The 16,639-nt window shown below is 60.6% G+C and overlaps 7 protein-coding genes across 7 annotated transcripts; 1 reads left to right on the top strand and 6 right to left on the bottom strand.

Annotated features, from left to right (window-relative positions):
- Positions 1-51: 51 nt before the first annotated feature.
- GGTG_09037 (hypothetical protein) lies at positions 52-1,231 on the bottom strand (the record flags this gene model as incomplete). Its single annotated transcript, XM_009226880.1, has 2 exons — positions 52-729; positions 806-1,231. The coding sequence occupies 2 exons, from the start codon at positions 1,229-1,231 to the stop codon at positions 52-54; spliced, it is 1,104 nt and encodes a 367-aa protein (XP_009225144.1).
- A 1,014-nt stretch (positions 1,232-2,245) lies between these two features.
- Positions 2,246-3,196, bottom strand: GGTG_09036 (hypothetical protein; the record flags this gene model as incomplete). The annotated part of the gene is made up of 2 exons (XM_009226879.1): positions 2,246-2,511; positions 2,755-3,196. 2 exons carry the CDS (start codon positions 3,194-3,196, stop codon positions 2,246-2,248), a joined length of 708 nt encoding a protein of 235 aa, XP_009225143.1.
- Positions 3,197-3,395: 199 nt separating this feature from the next.
- Positions 3,396-4,073, bottom strand: GGTG_09035 (hypothetical protein; the record flags this gene model as incomplete). The annotated part of the gene is made up of 2 exons (XM_009226878.1): positions 3,396-3,687; positions 3,985-4,073. 2 exons carry the CDS (start codon positions 4,071-4,073, stop codon positions 3,396-3,398), a joined length of 381 nt encoding a protein of 126 aa, XP_009225142.1.
- A 210-nt stretch (positions 4,074-4,283) lies between these two features.
- Positions 4,284-6,149, bottom strand: GGTG_09034 (hypothetical protein). The gene is made up of 4 exons (XM_009226877.1): positions 5,884-6,149; positions 5,678-5,821; positions 5,572-5,619; positions 4,284-5,494 (listed from the first exon to the last, which is right to left on the bottom strand). The coding sequence occupies exons 1-4, from the start codon at positions 5,971-5,973 to the stop codon at positions 4,436-4,438; spliced, it is 1,341 nt and encodes a 446-aa protein (XP_009225141.1). The 5' UTR covers positions 5,974-6,149; the 3' UTR covers positions 4,284-4,435.
- Positions 6,150-6,636: 487 nt separating this feature from the next.
- On the bottom strand, positions 6,637-8,674 carry GGTG_09033 (high-affinity glucose transporter). Its single transcript, XM_009226876.1, has 3 exons — positions 8,375-8,674; positions 7,900-8,313; positions 6,637-7,831 (listed from the first exon to the last, which is right to left on the bottom strand). The coding sequence occupies exons 1-3, from the start codon at positions 8,462-8,464 to the stop codon at positions 6,821-6,823; spliced, it is 1,515 nt and encodes a 504-aa protein (XP_009225140.1). The 5' UTR covers positions 8,465-8,674; the 3' UTR covers positions 6,637-6,820.
- Positions 8,675-8,848: 174 nt separating this feature from the next.
- GGTG_09032 (hypothetical protein) lies at positions 8,849-14,344 on the top strand. Its single transcript, XM_009226875.1, has one exon. It carries the CDS (start codon positions 8,919-8,921, stop codon positions 11,274-11,276), a length of 2,358 nt encoding a protein of 785 aa, XP_009225139.1. The 5' UTR covers positions 8,849-8,918; the 3' UTR covers positions 11,277-14,344.
- On the bottom strand, positions 11,325-16,066 carry GGTG_09031 (hypothetical protein; the record flags this gene model as incomplete). The annotated part of the gene is made up of 3 exons (XM_009226874.1): positions 11,325-13,652; positions 13,730-15,742; positions 15,833-16,066. The coding sequence occupies 3 exons, from the start codon at positions 16,064-16,066 to the stop codon at positions 11,325-11,327; spliced, it is 4,575 nt and encodes a 1,524-aa protein (XP_009225138.1).
- Between the last annotated feature and the right edge of the window lie 573 nt (positions 16,067-16,639).

Genomic DNA, 16,639 nt, shown 5'->3' with positions numbered 1-16,639 from the left:
TCCTGATTTGTCACCTGCCACTCGCTTCTCAGCTCACTTCCTTCTCAGCCCCTACTCGTCCTCCTTTACCCTTACCGCACCGCCAGGCCCGCCACCTCCTCTTGACCTCACCGTATACTCGGTCCGACGCCCATCCCGGCTGCTTCTTATTTGGACCACTCTCGGTGGGGAGCGTGGGGCTGTGGCCTGCCTCGCCTGAGAGTTCCTGTCCCTCCACTCGGACACGATGCTGCTCTCCCGCTGGACTTCGGAGCAGCCTGCGTTGACCGCTGCCATTGTCGTCGACGACGTTTCCTGGGTTTCTTCGCCGTCGCTGCTGGAGCTGCTGCCGCCGCCGTTGTGGCTCCTCACAGACGGCATACCATCATCGGTTGGATGATGGAGCACGGGAGCCTCATCGGCCCTGATCTCCGGTCCACCTCGGCCCCCCTGCCGCTGGCCGCCGCCAAAGCCGACCGAGTAGCCCTGCTCCACGATCCCCTTGACCATGATGCGGACGTGCGACACCTCACGCTCGGTGCGCTGCATCATCAGGCGCGAGACCTTGTCGGCCACCTTGCGCACGTCGTCTTTGGTGCGCCACCACAGGAACCTGTGGCCAAAGTCGCGGCGGTATGCGGCCGTCCAGCTCGCGAAGCTCCCCGTGTCGCCGTACGCCTCCATGTCGGCGGCGCGCGCGTCCGCCCCGGCGAGGTCCTTCTCGGTCCACACGTCCCCGTGCCGCATCGCCTCGGCCCGCCGGCCCGCCGCCACGAGGGAACGGCCGCTCCAGGTCCTTGAACTGCTGCCACGGGTCGCGCAGGACCTGCTGGTGCAGCGCCAGCGTGTGCTCCGACATGCTGAGCCGGAGCAGCTCGGCTTCGGTGCTGTTGGTGTTGTCCGACGCGCCGCAGCCGCGCCAGGTCGAGCCGTCGCTTCCCATGCTGCTGCTGGCGCGCCTGGATCGGCGGTGGCTTCTCCTGCGGTAGACCCTGTCTTCAGCGGTTTTGGCGTCGACATCGTGGTGGGCCTGGGTGCGGTGGTGGTGGAGGTGGTGGAGATGGTGGCTGTGGTAGAGGCGCGCGGCCGCAAGTTTCACCCGCAGCTCCTTGCCCTGTTGGCGCAGCGCCCAGCGCTCCCCGCACATCTGCTGGCGGAGGTTGCCTAGGTAGTCACCGATCTCTACGGGCGCCATGCGGACCGTGGTGATGAAGGCGCCGTAGAGCGCCATCAGGTTCAACACCGTCAGCATGTACGAGAGCACGCTCAAGACGAAGGCGATCCAGCCTATGGGGCCCGTTGGCTCGCTTCCGGCCGCCGTTGCTTTCGTCGCGGCGGTGCTGTCGCTTGGCCTCTTTGGGTTTCTCCAAACCCGGGCTGTTCTGTCCCTTGCCCTTTTCTTATGTTTCGCTCACCCCTTGTCCACAGAGGTTGGCTGCGCGTCGCCATGCAACGAGCAGACCGCGTCAGCGAGACGGCATTGTCGTGATGCGCGAGAGCTGTGCACCTCGGGGCTTTTGATGTCTCTGGTCGGCTATGGGACAACACAACCCTCAGTCCTTTCTCCATTCTAGGCCACGGTGCTCACTATCCTTGGGTAAGTATGGACGAAGCACATCAGAACAGGGACGGCATCAAATAGATGCACTCCTAGCCATCATCCACGTGCCCTTGGGCCACGCAGTGCGTGTCCGGATCGAAATGAACAGGGATAAATAAATAAAAAAGACAAGCTCGCTGCAGCCACCCCGCCACGCAACCCGTCAGCATGCAAGTGCACGGATGAATGTGGATGTACCTGTCTGTTCGCGCTGCGGACCTGGTGAACAAACAGCCTCAGCCATCAGTATCTGCCGGCGTCGTTTCGGCGCTTTGGCCTCGGATCCCTCCTCCCCGCTTGAACCTTTACTTGCCAGTGTGACGGGACGCTAGGGCAATCCTTGTCGGCAGCGTGGCACTGGCCGATCGTTGGGTCCGGCCGCACGGGCGGTATTTCTGGTGGTGTCTGTGCAGTACTATAAAGACCGGACAACGACTCGGACCACTGGGACAGCAAAAGCAAGATGAAATGGATGTCTATTGTTGTTTTACAGCCCCGATCGACAAACAGGACGGTCACCCCGTCGGGACTGCAAGACCTATGGAAGCCAAGCGAAAGAACAAACGCTAGGTATCATGATCAAAAAGTTGGTATACACAGTGACACAAAAGCCTGAAACAAAAACACACTCGTTAAAACACTCGTGGCTCGTGGCGCAGGGGCATCTTATGCGGTGGCCTGGAAGCGGCTGACGACCCAGGCGGCGGCGTCGGCGGTGTACTTCTCAAAGTAGACGTGGTGGATGGCCTGGTTGGAGCCGCGGTCGCAGTAGCGGTCGTCGGCGTCGCACCACGACTTCATGCCGGCGCCGTAGGGGGCGCAGCCGGCGTTGTCGACACGGGGGAAGAGGCCGTCGCGGGTGGTGACGTTGCCGGCGTTCCAGGCCTGGTTGGCGGCGCGGGTCGGGTCGCCGAACATGACGGAGGCGATGACTGTTGAGGCTTGTTGTCAGTAAAGGCGGGCGAGAGAAGGGTGCGGGGTTGGTTTGGTAATCTCCGATTGGGGTAGCATTGACACATGGGACAAGCGAGATGTGGGCGCGGATGGACCGATGAATCCAAGAATGGTGGTGTGGGGATTCCTGGATCTTGAATCGGGGCTATACCAGGAACATGGGATCCGTGGTGTTGGGATTTGAAGGCCGGAGAATGAGACGAAGAAGAAAAAAAACATACCGTTGTTGGCGTACTGGTCACCCAGGTCGGCCGACTTGGGGAAACCGGCGCTGCTGAGACCGCACACGACATCACCGACGACCTGGGCGCCCTGCGAGTAGCCGATGAGGGCGATCTTGCTCTTGGGGCACTTGGCGACGTGGTTTTGGACCATCTGCCTCATGGTGCTGGTGCCCTGAATGACGGACTCGGCGTAGATGACCTGGGTGTCGAGCAGGGCCGGGTAGTCGACGGCGTCGGCCGAGCTGTTGGGGATCTGGGCCTTGACGGCGTCGACGACGGACTGGATGTCGCCGAAGCCGGCCGGCTCCTTGGAGCCGCGGGCTACGATCATCTTGACGCCCGTCGAGCACGACGAGACCGTGATGGCGGCGCCGGCGGCGGTGGCGGCAAAGGCGAGGCTCGCGGCGGCGGCCTGGGCGAAGGAGGAGGAGGAGACCATTGTTGCGGTTGGGGGGTGGGAGTGAGTGAGTGAGTGAACGAGAGTGAGTGTTTGTGTCTGTGTGTGTTAAACGAAGGACTGGATGATGAAATCCTGGGTGAGGATAAAAGGAAGAACAGACGAACCAAGACGACGTGGCAGCGAGTTTATATCCATCTCTCGGGCTACCATCTTGTCGCCCCCTTCGCCCCCGTGAATATCAAGTCAGGAATGATCGGGTGAGCCTCGGGGCGGAGAGTGGGCCAGCCCAGCGCTCAGGCCTCGCCCTCTTTCCCTCGGCCTGCCGTCTCGACGACCACGAAGCTCGGTTCAGCTTCCCGAACAGGGGCGCCACGGCCGCCGCTGCCCTCTCCACAGCAAAAGGGTCTGCAAAAGGTCTGCAGCCCCCCTCTGCCGGCGCAGCCACCTCGTCAATGCAGGTGGGCTGCTGGAGGGCACCACCACCCCACCGAGATACTTCAACTTCATTTCCAGCTGTCGGCTCTGCCACTCTGCCAGAATGGGAAGCGCAGAAAGACCGACGTGCTCAATTTAAGGAAACCCCATCCGCAACGGCATGCTTTTATCTGTCATGGCCACGTGGTGTAATATTGAATTTAAGAGCTGAGAATGGCGCCGCCGAGCAGGGTCCCCCAAACAAAGCCAAAAAAGAAGACTGAAAAAAAAAAGAAACTCGGCTCCCTTGTTCCAGAGCCTCGTCCGAACCTCCTGTCGGCAAACGCAACCGCCCTGCCTGACCGCTTCCCCTGGGCCCATTCGTTATCGCCCGCGATCGTGGCTTGGCTTACCGAGATTCAGCTGTGAGATCCACAGCCGTCAATGCATTCGGGGCGAGGAAGGCAAGGATGTCGGCCACGCCTCCGCGCCTTTCCACCATGCAGGCTTTTTTTTCTGTAGTGATTTTTCCCACTTCTTTCTCACGTCCCGAGGCGGCGGCCGAAAAAGCCCGCCCGGGCAAATCCGTAAAATCTCCTTTTGCTTGCGTCGAACGGGTGGAAGAGGCGTGGGGTTGTTGTTACTGGTGGTTGGTGATCAAAATAGAGGTCGTGATCCCATGGGTCTTGAAGCCCGAAGCTTCTCATGGCTGCCTTCCTAATCCAGCAACCAGCTTGACGTCTTGGTTGTGGTCTGGGCGGGTGCCAATCTGCCCAACAAGGCTTGTTTGTGATGACCAATCTCTGTGTACTATCTAGTAAGCTACCTGGGAACTTTCTAATATTCACATGCAAACCCCAAAAATCACACAGTCTTGACGTCCACCCCGTGCATCTCCCGAGGAAACACGCAGCTCGGCGACGAGCAGTCGCCCCGCGAGCAGCGGTGGCCGTAGATGCACCTGGGCTCGGTGCAGCGAAGGCCGCGCGGGCAGGGCGACAGGCGCGACACGGCCAGCAGCGCCGTGCGCTTGTCGGCCCGCAGCCGGTCACCGTGGCCGTAGTGGCAGGTCGGGTAGTAGCACTCGCCCAGCAGGTGGAAGTTGTTGCACAGCCGCCGCTGCTTGAGCTGCTGGAAGTCGGCCTGGGCGTAGTCGAGGTGCGTGTCGACGCGCTGGTCCGCCGCGTTCTTGCGCACCACGGCCCAGCTGCCTCCAGGCTTGAGAGTAGTGGTAGTAGTAGTAGTAGTAGTAGTAGCACTGGTAGCAATGCTGCCGCTGGACGATGACTCGCTGCCGTTGCAAGACACGGGCGAGGCCGGCTTGGCAATGACGCTCGCGAAGCTGATGGCCGGCGTGGTCGGCGGCGTGACGTGGAACGACACGCGCCGCTTCACCGTCGGCAGCTTGTCCTGCCGGAACACCCCCTCCATGCGCGCGACCCGGAACCGGTCCTTGATGTCGGCCAGCTCGTGCGCGAACGGCGGGCCCTCGAGCAGCGTGACGCGCCCGCAGACGGCGGCGTCCTGCACGTGCTGGCCCAGCAGGCGCGCGTAGCCGTTGTCGGCCGAGCCGCCAAAGAAGACGCGCCGGCAGTGCACGTCGTCGACGTGCAGCCGGAACATGGCCCGCACCTTCTCGTCGGAGCACTCCTTGCCGTTGCCCGCGTCCACAAAGTCGAAGCCCGCGTCGGCCATGTTGAAGCCCCGCACGAAGTCGTCGAGCGACGAGTGAGGGGGGAGAACCCCGAGGTCGCGGTATACCCGGTCGAGGCCGCGGAGGTTGGCGTAGACGCGCACGAGAACTTGGAGGTGGGAGAGCTTGGCGTCGGGCGTCGCGTCCAGCTGTTCCTTGACGGCCTGCTTGAGGTTGTGTGCCGCCTGCCGTCCGCCCTGGGCGCCATCCTTGACCAGGTCGTCTTTGAACTGGACCGTGATGGCAGAGTGCGTTAGCATATCTTCTCTTGTTGGCCATTAGGGGTATCAAGTACCGGGGCACTTACAGGCATGCAATCACCGTCAATCAAAACCACAGCAAACCCATGTCGCTCCTGGAAACAGGTAGACAATGTTAGCTGGCATCCAGAATAATCGGGATGGAAAACTGACCTTTTCGTGAACCAACGTGCTGATTGTGCTCTCGGCCTTTTCATTCTTGTCCAGGAAATACTCGTTCGTCCCCTTTTGGTGCTTGAGCTCACGCTTCACCTCCTTCAGTTGCTCGTTTAGGTTCTGCACATGGCTAAACAGGCTCTGAACGACAGTTCAAGATCAGTCACCTATCAATCGAGAGCGCTGAGGCGTTTGGCTCCTACCGTGATCAACGCCTGCTTCTGGTCGTCCTGGCTCTGGCACGTCTCCCACAAGCCCTTGAGCTCCTCGAACTTGTTGTCAGGTTCATCCATTTTGCACAAACAAGACAAAGCTGGTGAGTTCGAATATCGATGGCGAGATGTTGGGGTTATGCTCTGAAGCAAAAGTTGCAGCCAAGTGATAAAAAGGAAGCAGCTCTGGTATTGAGCTGCGAATCCTTGCTACAGAACACGACCTTCAAGATGAGCCCGATGGACGGAAACTGGACAATAAGTAGACATTGAAGGGCAGGGGATAGCAAAGGCGCCAAAAGCAGGGCGAACGCAGCCTAACCAATAAGTCCGGGCGGCCGGCCCCGAGAATGGCCTCGTCTCTCTATTGGGCGCTGTTGGGGCCCGGCCAGGCAGACTGCGGTGCAGAAAACGGTTGGGTGCGTCAACAATGAAATGCGGCCGACAATACGCTGTGTCGCCTCCCAAACTAGTCCGGGCACGTCGGCGCCTGCAGCCCTGCCCGTTAACGTGTCTGCCTTGGGCGGCCCTTGTTTTCGCGGAGCTGCACGAAAAGAAAGGCTTGGCGGCCAATAGGGATCTACCCCAAGAAGAGGGAGTGGCCGCGAATGAGGCCAACACACAGCTTGCCAGCTGGTGGTCACGCCAAAGCCCAGCCAACGACTGCTCGGTGTTAAGGCGGGGAGCTCGTCACATCACGTTATTGTGCCGTGAGGGGGCAGGCAAGAGGGACAACAAACAGGACAGGGATATCGGAAATCGGAAGTAAAGAAGGAGGATATCTGCGAGCTATTAGCGCTTTCGCCACGAACCCCTGGAATTTGTTGTGTCTACTGCGTAGTGTTGTGTTTAAGGCATCTGCTGGTTGCCTTTTCTCCTGTCATTTCATGATCGCCCAGCATGGGCAGCATGCAGCCAACCACTGCATCTATCCCTTCACCCCTACCACCTCCACTGCTCCCACGCCTTCCGTCTTGCCGGGCCGGTCGATATCGACACCGACCTCCTCCTTGACCTGCTCCGCGACAATCTCGCGCTTCTCCCTGTCAAACAGGCCGTCCACCTGCTCCAGCGTCAAGCCCCTGGTCTCGACCCAGAACAGCGCCACAAAAACCACCATGAGCACGTCGAGGCACGCGTTGATCATGTACATCTGGTAGCCGATGGCGTCGAGCCCAAACGGCGCCACCACGGTCACGAAGAGGCCACACAGCTTGGTAGACGTCGTGTAGATGCCCATGCCGACGCCGCGGATATCGAAACTCAAAATCTCGGGCGGGTACAGCACCGTCAGCGGCGTGATGCCCCAGGCGTAAAATGCGTTGTAGAAGAAGATGGCCGAGATGGTGCCGTAGATGCCGGCCGTGTCCGTCGACGCCCCGTACAGCTTGGTCAGCCCGCCCAGCACCAGCAGGCACGCGGCCTGGGCCGCCAGGCTGAGCGAGCAGAGCCACTTGCGGCCCAGGCGGTCCGTGTAGTAGGAGCCCGCGAAGGCGACTATCGTCGTCCACGACGTCAGCACGATGTTGACCTGCAGCTGCGTGTCGGGCGACCGGATCCCCGCGGCGGCCAGCATGTCGCCGAAATAGAACTGCACAAAGTTGGTGCCGGGCAGCATGACGATGATGGAAAAAGTGGACGCGATCAACAGCCGCCGCTGGTTGGCGGGCAACGAGAAGACGGCGCGGCGCAGGCCGAGCCCGCGCTCGCGCTCGAGCCGAATCGTGTCGTGGATCTCGCGGTACTGCACCTGCACGGCCGCGCCGTCGCCGGCGTTGACGATGGAGAGCACCGCCATCGCCTCGTCGGCCCGGTCGCGGCTGATGAGCCAGCGGGGCGACTCGGGCACGAAGAGGAGGATGGCGATGCACAGCACCATCGGCAGCGCCTGCAGGAGGCTTGGGATGCGCCAGGCCCACGTGGAGTCGAGCCGTTGCGTCTGAAACGACGGGTTAGTATGCGCTGCGCTGCCGTATTATCAACAAGGGTCAATATTGAAGTACTCACCCCATAGCAAACGCCCGACGCAACGAGCGTCCCGACGCCCCAGCACGCATAGTACATGGCCAAGGCAAAGGCTCGGTACTTGACGGCGATGGTCTCGGCCACCAGGATCGGGGCGGCCGTCTGGGCGAGGGCCATGCCGCCGCCGATGATGAAGCGGCCAGAGATGAACATGCCAATGTTCTGGGCGGCCGCCTGGATGACGGCGCCGACCAGGATGGTGCAGCAGGCCCAGAAGATGGACTCGCGCCGGCCGCGCCAGTCGGCCAGGAAGCCGCCGAACAGGGCGACGACGGAGCCGCCCACGTACGAGATGGCCGTGTTGAGCGAGCGCGTCGCCGTCGTAAGCTCAAAGTAGCTGCGGTACGACGGCATGACGTTGAGGCTGCCCATCAAGGAGCTGTTGTAGCCCACCATCTGTTGTCTGTGAGCTGGAGCCTCGGACGTGCGCGTGGCCCGTGGGGAAAGTGTGACTTACCGTCGAGTCGACGACCGAGACGAGGATCAGGCAGACGATAAGCAGCTTCTGCTGGCGCGGAACGAACCGCGAGATGGCTTTGGACTCCATGGCGGCGTTGCTTGTGTGGTTCTTGTTCCAGAGCCGTTCAACTTCCTCCCATCCCTGGCTCACTCACCCAGTGCTATGGGAGTGTGATGAAGAGGAAAGGAAAACCTAGCCGGCGGTGTCATCGTAGCCAAGACATCCCAGGGTGTCATCTGAATTTCTCAAGCCCACATGAACCCCTCTCTTGGTGGTTGCAGGGGACAGAAGAAAAATCCGAAGCCGCGATTCAGGGAATTCAAAATCTGGGGAACAACCGAGAAAAAATTCAGGGGTCTCGAATAAGTGGATGCGACAGTTACTGGACCCTAGTTGCTTGACCCTTAGCACTTACAACGGCCAGCCAGCCATGCAAATTCACTCAGCTCGCCGTGCGCATCTGCAACGTCGGGAGATGGCGTGGGACCAAATGTGGGGAACTGTCTGGTCCTGATCCCGACGGTAGCACTGTTGGACCAAGATGCAGCAAAGATCAAAGATCAGAGATGCTTCAGCGGCCACCGCCAAGCACCAACTGCCCGCCATGTCCGACGCCCTCCCCGCCGACTACCTGCACCGCATCTACGCCGGCGTGCTCGGCAAGCTGATCGGCGTCTACCTGGGCCGCCCCTTTGAGAACTGGACCTACGCCCAGATCCGGGACCGGCTGGGCCCCATCCACCACTACGTCCACGCGCGCCTGGGCCTGCCGCTCGTCGTCATCGACGACGACGTCTCGGGCACCTTTGCCTTTGTGCGCGCCCTGGACGAGCACGCCGTGTCCACCTCTACCCCTCTGACCCCCGCCCACGTCGGCGCCACCTGGCTCAACCACGTCATCGAAAAGCGCTCCGTCTTTTGGTGGGGCGGCAACGGCATCTCGACCGAGCACACGGCCTTCCTCAACCTGCGCCGCGGCCTCGCCCCACCCCGCAGCGGCTCGGCGTCGGTCAACGGCCGCACCGTCGCCGAGCAGATCGGCGCCCAGATCTTCATCGACGGTTGGGCCCTCGCCAGCCCCGGCAACCCGGCCCAGGCCGCGCGCCTGGCCGCCGCCGCCGCCTCCGTCAGCCACGACGGCGCCGCCGTGCACGCCGCCGTGCTGTGGGCCGCCATGGAAGCCGAGGCCTTTGTGTCGCGCGACGTCGACCACCTGCTGGACACGGGGCTGTCCTTTATTCCCGAGGACTCGCCCATCGCGCGCCTCGTCGCCGACGTGCGCATCTGGAACGCCGAGCTCGGCCCGGACGCGTGGGAGGTGACGCGGCGGCGCATCGAGAAGCGATATGGCTACAACAAGCACGCCGGCATCTGCCACGTCGTGCCCAACCACGCCGTCATGGTCCTGGCCCTGCTCGCGGGCGGCCACGACTTCTCGCGCGCCATGCACATCGTCAACACGTGCGGCTGGGACACCGACTGCAACTCGGGCAACGTCGGCTGCCTCGTGGCCGTCATGCACGGGCTCGAGGGTCTGGACCAGCACGGCGACAGCCTCGACTGGCGCGGCCCGCTGGCCGACCGTGCCCTCATCTCGAGCGCCGACGCCGGCTACTCCATCAACAATGCCGCCCGCCTCGCCTACGATATCGCCAACCAGGCCAGGAGGCTTGCCGGAGTGGAGGGTAACCTGAAGCCGCCGAAAGGAGGTGCTCAGTTTCACTTTTCGCTACCCGGGAGCGTCCAGGGCTTCATGACGGGCGTCTCAATGCCAGGGTCGCTGGCAAAGGTTGGCCATGGCCAAATTGATGGCGTTGGCGCTTTGAAGATCGACGTCGAGTTGGGCGAGTCAGGGGTCGACGTCTTCACAGATACCTTTACCCCTCTGGAAGTGCTCACCGTCGATCGAAACTACGAAATGATGGCCTCGCCCCTCATCTACCCAGGGCAAAGGCTGAAAGTCGTCGTGGGTGTCGGCGCCCGCGGCTCGGGATACGTCTTGGTAAAGCTCCGTGTCAAGGCCTACGACTTTAACGACACTCTTTTTACAACCGACAGCGGCGGGGCCTTGATTTTCGAGCTCGGCGCTCAGGAACCCGGCACCATCCTGGAGTGGACCGTCCCAGAATTCCTGGCCAACAAGCCAATCCAGCAGGTGGGCATAGCCATCGTCCCCTTATGCGGCACCACAGACAGCGACGCCGCCACGCCATGCCGCGGCACCATCTGGCTCCACAGCCTGGGATGGGACATCGCCGCACCGCGCATGGAGCTGCGACGGCCGTCCCGGGACCTGGCCACCGGCTCTTTCGACATGTGGGAGCGGGCCTGGGTCGGGTCCATGGACAAGGTGCACAAGTCGCTGGGCCGGCCCTTCTTCATGGCCCACGACAGCGGCGAGGGGCTGCTGTACCAGGGCACGCGCGACTGGACCGACTACACGGCGGCTATTGACAACTTCAGCATCGGCCTCGCCGCCGGGCCCATGGGCGTCGCCATCAGGGTCCAGGGCATGAACAGGTACTACGCCCTCGTGCTGCGCGGGTCCGAGCCCAAGCCCGACGGCGACGCCTCTTCTGTGTCGAGAGAGGTGGCCATCATCAAGGCTAGAGACGCCGAGCGGACCGTGCTCGCCATGCAAAGGTTTGACTGGGAGCTGGATGCGGCGTACAACCTTAGCATCAGTGCCGTGGGCAGTCGGATGGTTGGTAGCGTCTCTAGAGATGGAAATGCCGATAGGGTTGTGTTGATAGAAGCAGTTGACGAGGCACCCTGGAGGGACACAAACTACGGGTGCGAGTTCAGGGGCGGCGGCGCGGGTTTTGTCGTCACAGGCGGTGCCGTGTCTGCCGACTGCTTGCGCATCACTCCAGCGGCCAGGCAAGACGCGCACCAGTGAGAGCATAAGCCCGAGAGTCGGCAGCTAGAGTCTGGTTTGGCTACTCTGTCAATGCACACGAAGAAACGAGATTGCACCAGACTCATGCCCCAGCACAACAAGCTCCCCAAAGTTGGCCACACAGCGCGCATGATACTCCTCCGGGAGCCAAACCGCCTTCTCCCTTTCCCGCTGCACCCAGTCATGACTGACGAAGAGGGGTAGACGATGGAAGTAATTGGCGAGGGAGGACGCCGACGAGGAAGCGGATCGACCTGGAACCGCCAACGCCCCCCTGTCCGTCTCGAGGTATCTACCGCAAGACGAAAAGGACACGGTGCGGACTACTATACCCGCATCCATCACTTCCTCTGACCCGGTCTTGGCGTCCCAGAACTTGATCCTCCCGTCTACGGCGCAGTAGGCGACCACTTGGCCATCGGGTGAGAAGGCACTGCACGTCATGGCGTGCCCGCCCATCCCGAGGACTTCGCGCGTCTCGTGCCGGGCCACATCCCAGACCCGAGTGCTTGCGTCCTCCGAGCTGGACACGAGCTGCGTCCCGTCAGGCGAGAAGGCAACAGAGTTCACCGGTCCCGTGTGGCCCGCGAGCAACGCCACTGGCTCTGCCGTGCGCGCATTCCAGATGATGACATTGGCATCTGCAGAGCATGACGCCAGTGTCCGGCTGTCCCTCGAAAAGGCCATGTCACCGACCGGGAGCCTGTGGCGCTCCAGCGTAGCCAAAGCCGCCCCAGTGTCCGGGCTCCACAGTCGAATCGAGTTATCGGCCGCCAACGACGCAAGCATTCGATTGTCCGGCGAGAATACTGTGAGCTGAACCTCATCGGTATGGCCTTCGAGAGTGTGGTGTGCCGATCTCGAATGTGCGCTCCACAGCCTGATCGTCTTGTCGCTCGACGCTGATGCAATAAGCAGTCCGTCTGGGGAGAAGGTGAGGTGCTCGATCGCAGCCGAATGGCCAGTCAAACTCCAATGCTCAGACAGCTCCTCCACCAGCCACAACTTGACTGTACCGTCATGTGAAGCCGTAGCAAGGAACCCTCCGTCCGGCGAGAAGACGGCGCACGTTACCGCTTCGGAATGCCCCTTGAACTCGCCCTTGGCCAGTATGGCCGAGTCTTGCATCTTGATCATGGTGGAAGGGAGGGCAATGTCGCTGGTGCTCTCCAGAATTGTGAAGCCTGCAAGCTCTATCACGGGCGACGGCGCCCGGTCGTGAAACTGCTCGATCATCAAAAACCCATTGTCGTCATCGTCCAAGTCTTGAAAGTCCTCCAATTGGCCTTGCGGCTTCCAAGAATCCACGTCCCAGAGCCAGACCTCGTCGTTGAAGCACCCAGACGCCAGGGCTTGGCGGTTGGGAGAAAATAATACGGCGTTGACGCCGCTTGTGTGGCCTCGGAGGGTGTGCAGGGGGGCTCCGGTAGCGGCGTCCCACACCCGGATGGTCTTATCATCGCCACCAGAGACGATAAGTCGATCGTCCGGCGAGAAAGTGACGGCCATGATCTTTTTGGTGTGCCCCCTCATCATCAATATCTCGCTCCATCTTGCCACATTCCAGACCCTTACCGTCAGGTCGTCGGAGCCAGACAGGATGTGCTTTCCACCACTCGAGAACCTGACCGAGTTGACGGCGCCCGAATGGCCGTCAAGTATTGCGCGGAGCTCTCCCGAGCCGCCCGACACGTCCCAGACGCGCACCATCTGGTCCACCGAACCCGCCACGATGGATGCCCCATCGGGGGAGAATGTGGCCGAATTCACACAGCCCGCCTGATTGCTGAACTGGCAAAGGTTCCTCCCGCTTTCCGGGTCCCACAGCGCGATGGTTTCGTCCATTGATGCCGACATGAGCAACTTGTTGTCAGGCGAGAAGGCCACAGAGTTGACCCAGCGCTTGTGCGTCTTGAGCATGTGTCGCAGCTCACGTGTCCTGAAATCCCAAACAGCGACGGTGAAGTCGTCCGAACCGGCGGCGATGGTCCTTCCGTCTCGCGAGATGGCGACAGAACTGATCTTGTCCGACGGGCCTTCGAATTTGCACGCCACAGCTTTTGTAGCAACGGTCCAAAGTCTGGTCTCGGAGCCCATCGAGCCCGACGCAATGTAGCGCCCGTCAGTCGTGAACGCCAAGTCATTGACGTAGTTGGACTCGTCTTTTGTGGCTGGGACATCGGCAGCAGCAACCCGGGCGCCCCTGACCCAGGGGTGGAGCTGATTCAAGAGGTGCTCCCGCAGTTCGTTGGGCTGGAGGAAGGCGATTGCAGCGCAGTATATCTGGAGTGGTGCCTGCTTGATGACGTTCAAAAACGTGAATAGCAGTCGCCTGGCATCTCCGACAAAGAGACTCTGACGCTTGTTGCACTCAGGCTGTGACTGTGTCAGGTTTGGAGTCCTGGTAGCAAGAGGTGTCTGAGAAGGTCGTAAACATGGGGCAACTGACGTACCACAAGCAGGGAGTTATATAGGCGAACAGTAGCCGTCATTCCTGCGGTTTTACCCAAAAGGCTGATGGCTTCAACCCAACAAAGGAAGTACTCTCGGAAAAAACAGTCCACTCGATCGTTGTCGCAGAGGCGCTGCCCGCTCATTTGGACGTGCTGAACCCAGTACAGGCATGCGTACTCGAGCACAGGAGGGATGTGCTGCTTAACAATATCTGGGTCGACGTCCTTGGCAAGGGTACCCGGGGACTCGAGGCCGCATATATCTCTCTTGAGCATCTCGGACATGATATCGATGCAGCTGTCAGCGAGGATGGAGTGGGCTTCTCTCCCGTTCACCCAAAAGCTGGGATCGCCGCACCGCTGGTTATCGAGTAGGAAGTCGCGAAATGTAGGGTGGTGGAGTCTGAGAGTTTGAGACGTGCTGCTGGGGATGTGGAAGATGGTGTGCAGGTCGGCGAGGACATCCTTAAACGTTTCGCCAGGGGGCAGCTCGATCAAGCGGCCAAGAGAGTCGATAGAAAGAGGTGATAAGAGAACCACGATGCTCCCGAGGACTCGTTTAAGTACTAGGCAAACTTCATCCTTCTCTGTCGGGCTGCTGTCCTGCGCAATGGCGTTTTGCAGCACCGTCGTGTATATCTGGTCGAGCTGCTCTTCCGGGCCCGCTTTGCCAGAGCGATGTTCATTGATGAGCTTCTCTATTCGTCGCGCCGCGAGACGCTTTCCTCCCTCGATGAAACGGCAGGCAGTCGATGCCCAGATGAAGAGGCCGCAAGAGCACTCGACCAGGCGCTCGATGGTCTCCATTCCAGGCCAGTCGTCCCCGTAGTCCCGCCCCTCCCTGATGTTAGAGAAGCGGGACTTGAAGAACTGAGTGAGATCTCGGTCGATCAGCGTCTTGGATATTTCGTGAAGCACAAAAACTTGGCGCTCGGTCACCGGTCTTTTGGAAAAGGCGGAGCGGACCGAAATCTCGGGGCGGCTCGTGATCAGTATACGCAGCCTGACGGATTCGAGTAGGCGGGCCGTGGCCAAGATATTCAAGACTACCTCGATGCTAGTGTCGCTACCACACTCATCCAGGGCGTCGATTACCATGACAATCTTTCGCGGAGCCGGGTAGCTGCTGAGCTTCGAAAGAGGCCCTCTAATCAGCGTCTCCCACTGGTACCGCAGGGAGCGCTGTGCAATGTCCGGCTGTTGTGATACAGCCTCGGATATGTAGCGCCTTGCTGAGGCAGCGCTCGCCGCCAGCTGCCGAGCAAGGGTTGTGAACAGCCGATCGGCATTGCCCACCTCGCCGCCACCCTTGGAGAAGAAGAAGCTTGCGCCGAGTTCACCCTGGTCGTGGTAGATATTGGCGATGGTGCGAGCGACGGTGGACTTGCCCGTGCCGGCCATGCCACTCAACCAGTAAATGCAGCGGTCGTCAGTGCGATCGTCGGCCCACTGCTGGATGCCGTGGAGAAGATCTGTTCTCGTGGTGGGCAGACAAAGAGGCTCGGACTCGTTCTTCTTGGAGTTGAAGGGAGCATCGGTGGCGACTGGAAGCGACTCCAGTGCCGGGTCAAGTCGGGGTCCGATCTTGTTGAGTTTTTTCTGCAGCCGTAGAAACGCGTTATGACCCTCGCCGTATCTGAGCGACATGGACACGTCGAAGATGCCAAGAAGGCAATACGCTTTGTCCTCTGGGCGTTTGGTTTGGCGGTTTTCTGTCCAAGAGAGGCGATCCGAGACGGTAAAGTCGCCGAGAGGGTGACCTTTCAGGGTGTGGTGCGGGATGCGAGTGATCTCATGGATGGTGTGCTCGAGTGACTTCTTGTCGCCGAACTGGATGCCCTCGACGGAAAAGAAGCCCACAGATGCAGGCGCCAGGAGCTCTTGGAGGGTCCATCCGCGGGTGAACCACCGACTGCGACGAAATTCGGCTTCCCATGGCGGCGGAGAGCCCTTTCTCCCAGCTCGCGTACGGGCTCCGTCGCCGACGAAAACATCGGTCAGAAACGCATAACACTATGTAGCGTCGCGGTACCAAGTAAACATGGACGCCAGTGACTCCTGAAGCTCCGGGCTGTTCTCCTTATTGATACAGCAGGTATCAACCCAGAAGTACTCCAGCCCGTCCTTGGCCGCCTGCTCTCCGCAAAACTGGATCTTGGAGAATCCAGGCTTGCTCTTGGCGGCATTGGGAACTTGGAGATCCGTGAAAATGACTTCATCCTCGTTGTTGGCGAGCCAGGTGTGCGATAGGATGGCGTACTCAGGGGGGCGGTCGTCGCCGATAAACTCGCGGGTCAATTCGTACTCGCCGCGGGCTTTGCGATGGAGAAGCCGCATTGCGATTGGCGCTGGGGATAGCAAGCGAGGTCCTAGGTTTCATCAAGCCCTAGTTGTGGTGGACGGCGTGTGATGGCTACTGGGCGTAGATAATCTAGACGGGGTCGGTGGCAGTTTCATGAATGGGGGTAGAGGAAGACCGGACTCCTCGCAAGTGGCAAAGCCGCTCACTGGGAATGGATGGTGCGGAGCGGGGTTCCATGCAGCTCGTGCTGTTCCCAGCACAGGGTTCGTGTTGGGACAAAAGAAAATGGAAGGAGTGCCTGAGCATTAAGAGCTCCCGCGCCCCTTACGTGCACGAGAAAATAGTGAAGCGAAAGTGCACTTTTGGTACGTGTCGCACCTTCCGTATCTTGACTGGTAAGCCGCCTGCATACCTCATACATTCATATTACCAAACCATCCACACCACGAGCACCTGTCGCCTTCTCTCTATTGGACCGGCGATGTCTACATGTGGTTGGATCAATCATGGGATGGATGGGTGGGGGATCTACCACGCCTTCGTACAAAACCCAACACTCCCCCTCTTCCTGTCAGCCGGAAATGCACTTCCTTTCACCGCCGTCGTCA

The sequence above is a fragment of the Gaeumannomyces tritici genome (genome assembly GCF_000145635.1).
Source record: "Gaeumannomyces tritici R3-111a-1 unplaced genomic scaffold supercont2.5, whole genome shotgun sequence".
NCBI classification, from domain to species: Eukaryota; Fungi; Ascomycota; class Sordariomycetes; order Magnaporthales; family Magnaporthaceae; genus Gaeumannomyces; species Gaeumannomyces tritici.
This window is presented reverse-complemented; position numbering and strand designations above follow the sequence as displayed.

Excerpts from the sequence above, each read along its gene's own strand:
- GGTG_09034 (XM_009226877.1), bottom strand. The coding sequence starts at position 5,973 with ATGGATGAACCTGACAACAAGTTCGAGGAGCTCAAGGGCTTGTGGGAG. Across the intron at positions 5,822-5,883 it reads AGAAGCAGGCGTTGATCACG|AGCCTGTTTAGCCATGTGCA; the intron begins GTAGGAGCCAAA and ends ACTGTCGTTCAG. Across the intron at positions 5,620-5,677 it reads GCACGTTGGTTCACGAAAAG|GAGCGACATGGGTTTGCTGT; the intron begins GTCAGTTTTCCA and ends ACCTGTTTCCAG.
- GGTG_09033 (XM_009226876.1), bottom strand. The coding sequence starts at position 8,464 with ATGGAGTCCAAAGCCATCTCGCGGTTCGTTCCGCGCCAGCAGAAGCTG. Across the intron at positions 8,314-8,374 it reads TCTCGGTCGTCGACTCGACG|ATGGTGGGCTACAACAGCTC; the intron begins GTAAGTCACACT and ends CACAGACAACAG. Across the intron at positions 7,832-7,899 it reads CGTCGGGCGTTTGCTATGGG|ACGCAACGGCTCGACTCCAC; the intron begins GTGAGTACTTCA and ends CCGTCGTTTCAG.
- GGTG_09032 (XM_009226875.1), top strand. The coding sequence starts at position 8,919 with ATGCAGCAAAGATCAAAGATCAGAGATGCTTCAGCGGCCACCGCCAAG.